The sequence below is a fragment of the Mirounga leonina genome, unplaced genomic scaffold, assembly GCF_011800145.1.
Source record: "Mirounga leonina isolate KUSES-001 unplaced genomic scaffold, KU_Mleo_1.0 Mir_173, whole genome shotgun sequence".
Lineage (NCBI taxonomy): Eukaryota > Metazoa > Chordata > Mammalia > Carnivora > Phocidae > Mirounga > Mirounga leonina.
In genome coordinates, this window is record NW_023270447.1 from 60,000,066 (window position 1) to 60,008,829 (window position 8,764).

Consider the following 8,764-nt stretch of genomic DNA (forward strand, 5'->3'; position numbering starts at 1 on the left):
TATCTATCTATCTATCTATCTATCTATCTATCTATCTATCTATCTATTTGAGAAAGAGAGAGAGTACATGCATGTGAGTGGCAGGGAGGGGCAGAGGGAAAGGGAGAGAATCTCAAGCAGGCTCTGCACTGAGCAAAGAGCCCAACTCAGGGTTCCATCCCACAACCCTGATCATGACCTGAGCTGAAACCAAGAGTCAGACACTTAACCAACTGAGCCACTCAGGCACCCCGAAAGTAATAAGATTCAAATTCAAGACACGAATAGATACTTTTCTAAAGAAGACATCCAGATGGCTAACAGACTCATGAAAAGATCCTCAACAACGCTCATCATCAGGGAAATACAAATCAAAACCACAATGAGATACCACCTCACACCTGTCAGAACGACTAAAATTAACAACAGAAGAAACAACAGGTGTTGGTGAGGATGCAGAGAAAGGGGAACCCTCTTGCACTGTTGGTGGGAATGCCACTCTGGAGAACAGTATGGAGTTTCCTCAAAAAGTTAAAATAGTCCCAGTGGAACCACAAAGCTGTAATTAGGGGCGCCTGGGTGGCTCAGTCGTTAAGTGTCTGCCTTCAGCTCAGGTCATGATCCCAGGGTTCTGGGATCAAGCCCCACATCGGGCTCCCTGCTTAGCGGGGAGCCTGTTTCTCCCTCTCCCACTCCCTCTGCTTGTGTTCCCTCTCTCGCTGTCTTTCTCTCTGTCAAATAAATAAATAAATAAATAAATAAATAAATAAATAAATAAATAAATAAATAAAATTAAAAAAAAAAAAAGAAGTTAAAATAGAACTACTCTATGATCCAGCAATTGCACTACTAGGTATTCACACAAAGTATACAAAAATACAGATTCAAAGGGGTACATGCACCCTGATGTTTACAGCAGCATTATCAACAATAGCCAAATTATGGAGAGAGCCCAAACATCCACTGACTGATGAATGGATAAAAACACACAATGGAATATTACTCGGCCATTAAAAAGAATGAAATCTTGGGGGCACCTGTGTGGCTCAGCTGGTTAAGTGATTGACTCTTAATTTCAGCTCAGGTCATGATCTCAGGGTCATGAGATCAAGCCCCATATCAGTTTCTGTGCTGGGTGTGGAACTTGCTTAAGATTCTCTCTCTCCCTCACCCTCTGCCCTTTCTCCCACCTCCCTCTCCCTCTCTTAAAAAAAAGAAAAGAAAAGAAAAAGAAAAAATCTTGCCACTTGCAATGATGTGGATGGAGCTAGAGTGTATTATGCTAAATGAAATTAGTCAGAGAAAGACAAATATCATATGATCTGATTCATATGTGCAATTTAAGAAAAAAAACAGATGAACATATGGGAAGGGGGAAAAAAAGGAGAGACGGAAACAAACCATAAGAGACTCTTAATGATACAGAACAAACTGAGGGTTGATGGAGGGGAGGTGGGGGGGATGGGCTAGATGGGGGATGGGTATTCAGAAGGGCACTTATGATGAACACTGAGTGTTGTATGTGAGTGATGAATCACTGAATTCTACTTTTTTTTTTAAGATTTTATTTATTTGTTAGAGGGAGAGGGAGAGCGAGAGCGCACATGCTGGGGGAGAGACAGGCAGAGGGAGAAGCAGGCCCCCTGCTGAGCAGGGAGCCTGATGTAGGACCCGATCCCAGGACCTTGGGATCATGACCTGAGCTGAAGGCAGACACTTAACCATCTGAGCCACCCAGGCATCCCTGAATTCTACTCCTGAAACCAATATCGCACTGTAGGTTAACTAACTAAAATTTAAATTAAAAAAAAAAGATTAAGGGTGCCTGGGTGGCTCAGTTGGTTAAACGACTGCCTTCGGCTCAGGTCATGATCCTGGAGTCCTGGGATCGAGTCCCGCATTGGGCTCCCTGCTCAGCAGGGAGCCTGCTTCTGCCTCTGACCCTCCCCCCTCTCATGTGCTCTCTCTCTCTCATTCTTTCTGTCTCAAATAAATAAATAAAATCTTAAAAAAAAAAAAGATTAAAATTCAACACACAAAAATCAGTTGTTTCTATACACTGACAATGAACTATCTGTAAAGGAAATTAGGAAATCAGGGGCTCCTGGGTGGCTCAGTCGGTTAAGCGTCTGCCTTTTGCTCAGGTCATGATCTCAGGGTCCTGGGATTGAGCCCCGCATCAGTCTCCCTGCTCCGCAGGGAGTCTGCTTCTCCCTCTCCCTCTGCCTACTTGCTCTCTATCTCTCTGTCAAATAAATAAATAAAATCTTAAAAAAAAAAAAAAGAAAATCAATTCAATTTACAATAGCATCAAGACGAATTAAATACTTAGAAATAACCAAGGAGGTTAACTTAATCACTGAAAAATACAAAACATTACTGAAAGAAATTAAAGACATAATAAATGGAAAGACATCTTAATATTCATGGATTAGAAGATTTTAATAGTTACGATGTCAATGCTACCCAAAACAATCTGCAGGTTCCATGCGACCCCTACCAAAATACCTTTCTTTGCAAGAATAGAAAAATCTACACCCTAAAATTTATATGGAATTTCAAGGGACCCCAAACAGCCAAAAACAATCTTGAAAAAGAACAAAATTGGAAAATTTACACTTCTTGATTCAAAACTTACTACAAAGCTAAGTCATCAAAGCAAGGTACTATTGGCATTAAGTATAGACCTATTCACGAACAGAAAGGAATAAGAGCCCAGAAATAAACCCCCACACATATGGTCAAATGATTTCAATAAATGGCGCTGGTATAACTGGATATCCACATGCAAAAGAATGAAGGGTCTTTACTTAATACCACATACAAAAATTAATTCAAAATGGATCAAAGACCTAAACATAAGAGCTAAACTGTAACTCTTAGAAGGAAACATAGGGGAAAAGCTTCACAACGTTGGATTGGTAATGATTTCTCGGATATGACACTCAGGAACGGCAACAAAAGAAAAAAAGAGATGAAGTTGGACTTCATCAAAATAAAATCTTTTGTGCATCAAAAGACACCACCAGCAGAATACAAAGGCAACCCACAAAATTGGAGAAAACGGAAACTAATATCTAGAAAACATAGATCCTAACTCCTACAACTTAACCTAAAAACAAATAACCCTATTCGAAAATGGGCAAGGGACTTAACTAGACTTTTCTCCAAAGATATACAAATGGCCAATAAGCAAATGAAAGATGCTCAACATAACTAATCATTAGGGAAATGCAAATCAAAGCTGCAATGTGATACCACTTCACACCCGCTTAAAATGATTGTTATCAAAAAGAACAACAACAACAACCCAAAGTGTTGGCAAGATATGGAGAAATTAGAATCCTTGTGGTAGGAATGTAAAATGGTGCAGCCACTGTGAAAAACAGTAATGACAGCCCCTCAACAAATTAAAATAAAATTACTATATGATGCAACAATTCCACTTCTGGTATCTACCTACAAGAACTGAAAGCAGGGACTGAACTAGGTATCTGTACACCCATGTTCACAGCAGCATCATTCACAGTAGCCAAAACGTGGAAGCAACCCAAGTGCCCATCAGCAGATGAATGGATGAACAAAAGGTGGCATATACCTACATTGGAATATTATTCAGCCTTAAAAAAAAAAAAAAAAGGAGGGGGCGCCTGGGTGGCTCAGTTGGTTGGGCGACTGCCTTCAGCTCAGGTCATGATCCTGGAGTCCCTGGATCAAGTCCCGCATCGGGCTCCCTGCTCTGCAGGGAGTCTGCTTCTCCCTCTGACCCTGCTCTCTCTCATTCTCTCTCTCAAATAAATAAATAAAATCTTTATAAAAAAAAAAAGGAGGAAATTCTGATATACTTCAACATGAATGAGCCTGGAAAACATTAAGCTAAGTCGAATAAGGACAAAAAATGTATGGTTCCATTTATATAAGATATTTAAGGAAGTCAAATTCAAAGAGACAAAGTAGAATTTTGATTGCCTGCCAGGGATTTGGGAAGTTACTTTTTATTGGTTAAAGATCAGTTTGGAAGGCAGAGGGGCATAGGGGAAGGGAGGGAAAATGAAACAAGACAAAACCAGAGAGGGAGACAAACCATAAGAGACTCCTAATCATAGGAAACAAACTGAGGGTTGCTGCAGGGGAGGGGGGTGGAGGGATGGGGTAACTGGGTGATGGACATTGGGGATGGTATGTGTTATAAGGAGCACTGGGTGTTATGTAAGACTAATGAATCACAGGCCCGTACCCTGAAACAAATAATACATTATATGTTAATTAATTGAATTTAAATTTAAAAAATAAAAATTAAGAATTAAAAAGAATTTCAGTTTGGGAAGATGAAAAAATTTGTGGAGATTAATAGTGGGGATGGTTGCATAGTAATGTGAATATGATTAATGCCGCTAATCATACACTTAAACATGGTTATAATGATATTTTTGTTTTATAGATTTTACCACACTTTTTAAAAAATGTCTATAAAAAGGACACAGAAGGGGTTCCCACTGGCCAAATTTGTGACAATTTGAACATCAAAAAGAATAATGACTATTGGTTTTAATAGAATTTTGAACACTGTGAATTGAAGTGAAAATTAAGTGTTTATTGTATCTTTCCAATAAGAAATTTATTTCAAAATCACCAAAAAGAGTCCATGGTTTAAGAAAAATCCTGCATTACAGAACACAAACTAATAAATGTAGAAGGAATGGTAGAATTGAAAAATCATTATTTTACAACCCTTAATAAAACTTTTGATTAAGGAAACTTGGTTGACACCAGTGGGTGAATGACTGATAGGGAACTGGGCATTTGGATATATCCAAGATAACGTTACATAGATTACTTTCTGACCACAAGGCTAAACGTTAAGCTTGAATAGAGAGATTAATCAGGCTACCTTAATTCAAGGGCCAAGCCTAGGGTCACCCAAATGTGGGGAGCTAGATGTGTCTCCTGATGAAGAGGAAGCCTACCATACCTATGAGACATTCTTACCAACAATCAGGAATCCAATGAAGCTTTAAGGTCTAACTTCAGTTTACAAGTGACACAAGAGCTAGAAGATCAAGCTAACTTATACCGTGAGAACGCAATGTGATAAATTCAGAAGGAACAGTCTACAAAAGTTAGGATAATGAAAAATGGAAAGTCAGTCAGGAAAAAAGAAAATTATTCTAATTTCAAAAAAACTCGGGCGCCTGGGTGGCTCAGTTGGTTAAGCGACTGCCTTCGGCTCAGGTCATGATCCTGGAGTCCCGGGATCGAGTCCCGCATCGGGCTCCCTGCTCGTCGGGGAGTCTGCTTCTCCCTCTGACCCTCCCCCCTCTCATGCTCTCTGTCTCTCATTCTCTCTCTCTCAAATAAATAAATAAAATCTTTAAAAAAAAAAAAAAAAAAAAAAAAAAACTCGAAGGGCGCCTGGGTGGCTCAGTCATTATTAAGCGTCTGCCTTTGGCTCAGGTCGTGATCCCAGGGTCCTGGGATCGAGCCCCGCATGGGGCTCCCTGCTCAGCGGGGAGTCTGCTTCTCCCTCTCCCACTCCCCCTGCTTGTGTTCCCTCTCTCGCTGTCTCTCTCTCTCTCTGTCAAATAAATAAATAAAAAGTCTTAAAAAAAAAAAAACCCAAGAGATGTAACCAGATGCAGTGTGTGGTCTTAAAGCAGGTCCTGGTTTGGACATATTAGCATGAAGGACATTTTAGGGATGACTAGGGGAATCTGAATAAGAATTACATTTAAGATGATATTAAGAATTTGGGTAGGTTTGAAAATGTTTGACTATGGAAGAAAATAATTTTCTTTCACCCTAGAAGGGTTGGCGAGATCCTATCTGTTTTATTCACCACTATATGCAACTAGCATAAAGTAGGCTCGTAACAGGCTCCAGATAACTGTCTATTGGATGGGCATTTCTGGGGTGCTCAGCCCCTTTTTCCTCCCTCTCAGTGATGGCCCTCTTTTATTTTCCTGATCCTTCGCAGGCAAACTTCTTTGGCGATGCTTAAAATATACACCTTCACCACTACCTTGCCTAATTACTCCCCAAATTCAACTTGGCCCCCATTTCTCCACAGAAACCGCTTTCATAAAGGTCAACAACCACTTTCATGTCACTAAGTCCAAACACTTGTCAGACCCCTTCTCGCTTGACCTCTCGGGAGCTTCTGAGACTCCTGGCCACTCTTCTTGAAATGTTTTCCTCCCTTGACCTTGGGAACACATTGTCACACTTGCTGGGTTTTTCTCCTTCTCTTCGCCCTGGCCCTCCCTCCTCCTCAGTCGCCTCTATAGCTTTCCCTTACTGGCTACTTTCTAGGCAATCTTTCTCATGCTAATGATCCATTTAGGTTTATATTCCACTTAGTCTTAAACCAGTAGCTCCAGGGCAGACTTCTCCTGAATCTTCCAGCCGCCTAATGCTCAGTCCACTTGGATAGCCCAAAGGCACTTCAATGGACTGCATCTAAAACTCCTGCTCATCCTTACTTGCCCACCGACAGGAGTAAAAAACAAGCCTGTTCCTTCTCATCCTTTGCTCTCTCACAAAATGTCACTATTCTTGCCCAATGGTGCAAGCCAGAAATCTGGTAAGGTGTCCTGGATGGCTCCTTCACCACCTAGATGCAAGTTAATTACCAATTCTTATGGTGTCTACCTCCAAAACATGTCCAAGATCTATTTGGTTTTCTCTACCTCCACGCTCCCCTCCCTAGTTAGGCTGCCATTTTAGTTCTCATTTGGATTATCACAGTCCCCTTGAATTCTGCCCACCTCTATCAGGGCACTCTTTACAAAATGCAAATCTAATCACGACTGATCACATTTAAATTCCTCAGTGGCTTCCTACTGGCTCAAGCCCTGCATGATCTCAGTAGCCACTCTCCCACCACTCTCTTGGCCTTAGTTCTCGGTCCATCTTTCACTTCCTCCAAGGTAGGAGCTTACTGTCTCTGGTCTCAGTCCTGCAAACCCTTCACCCATCCAGTTCCCCAGTTCCAGACCAAATCCTTAGCTGTCTTCTCAACCTCCTAAATCAACTCAAACACCTCTGCTATTTGTTCCTGTGGCCCCTGTTCTTCTCCTTAATAGTAATTCGTACACTTCCAATCATTCAGCTGTTTATTAATAAAATGGCATAATATCTTATAGTAAGCTCACCACTGCATTCCTAGGGTCTTGGCAAAGGCCTACCACTTAGTAATGTTTTCCTCCCTGCCTGCTTCCCACTGACTTCCTAACTTTTTCTTCTCTCCTGGACACTCAAGTCCCTTGACAGGGCAGGGCGTTACCCCCAGAGCCCAGCACACGTGCTAATGCTAGGTGAATATTAATTGCATAAATGACACATGACTTATGTCCGCGATCTCCCAACCCTCCCCTTCCTAACCCTATCCCTCACACTTCTAATACCTCAGATTTCTGCTTCCCTCCACCCCCAGCCTGCACCCACCCCACCCCCGCCCGCCACGCCGGGCCCTGGCGCTGACTTCTGGACTCACCTGCACGAGCTGGTACTGAGGCGGCTGCCACCGTCTCAGCCTCTCGGCCTCCCGCTCCATCTCAGCCTGGGATGGGCTGCACATCAGGACCGTGTGCGGGTCCAGGCCCACACCAGAGCACAGCTGAGACGCGCTGCCTCAGCGTCTCAGGTCAAGCGTCCGGCCGCCACCACGCCACAATCACAATTGCCTAGCTCAGCTTCTCCTTAGCACCGTGCCGCCGGGAGGGGCGGAGCCAAGGGCCGCACCCACAGACCCACCCATCAGCAGCCGCCCCACCCCGCCCGGCTGCGGCGGGCATCCAGGTCCTGCCCGGACCCAGCAGGGCACTAACAGGGAACCTCAGACCGTCACCACATCTTGTGTCTTATGTCTGCCCCCACCCAATTTACCCCCTCCACCCTCCAGTCTGAGCATCTCTGTTTCACCCAAGTAGGGGTAAGGACACCAAGGTTCCAGACTCCAGGCCTTGGAGACCTCAGGGTGGAAAAACCAGGGCAGGAGGCAGGAGGCAGCGGCAGACTGGGGTGTAGAAGACAGGAGAACCTCCACCAGCACCCCACCAGGTCAGGGTTCTTTGTCATAAGCTCCCAGAGGCCTGGATCTTCTCTGCTATAAACCAGGTTCCTCTGTCCCTTGTGTGTACAAACCAAATAGTGGGAGCTCCGTAGCACGCGTCTTCGTTCCAGAATACTGAGTACCTCCTGTGTGTCTGCACTGTCTTAGGGAACTAGGGATACAACGGCAGACAAGACAGAACTAAGGGTCTTTGCTCTCAAGGAATTTTCATGTGGAATGGGCAGACAAATGAATATAATAAAGTCAATAGTTATTATAATTTTCTTTGGTGGTGAGTGCCACCGAGAAAAAAAAATAGGAGAACGTGAGCTGAGGACTGAGTGCCTGAAAGGGACCTCCCCATAGGAAGATTGGAGGGATCTGAGGCAGGAGAGAGCTTGGCCTGCCAGAGGAAACATAGAGGGACCAGGTGACCTCTACCATGTGAGCTCAGGGGAGAGTGGGAAATGACATGATAGGGATGGTCTTGGAGACCATGGACAGCAGTTTGAACTTAGATATTCTAAGTGTGATGGGAAGCCACTGAAGGATTTTAAACAGGAAATTGATAGGATCTAAGTTTTTTAAAAAAAATCATTGGGCTCCTTTGAGGTGTATGGATTATGGGAGATGAGATCAAAGCAGGGACACCAGTTAGAAAGCTAACGGAGCTCTCCCTCCAAGAAAGAGCTGTATTTGGTGAGGGGGGGATGATGGCGATTGCAGAATATTTTA

At 43.4% G+C, this 8,764-nt stretch overlaps 1 protein-coding gene across 1 annotated transcript in view; it reads right to left on the reverse strand.

Moving 5' to 3' along the window:
- Positions 1-7,531, reverse strand: part of KLF17 (Kruppel like factor 17) — a 12,472-nt gene extending 4,941 nt beyond the window's left edge. Inside the window, exon 1 of the mRNA XM_035018991.1 lies at positions 7,472-7,531. Coding sequence (XP_034874882.1) covers positions 7,472-7,531 — 60 coding nt within the window. The remainder of the gene's footprint in view (positions 1-7,471) is intronic.
- Positions 7,532-8,764: the final 1,233 nt, after the last annotated feature.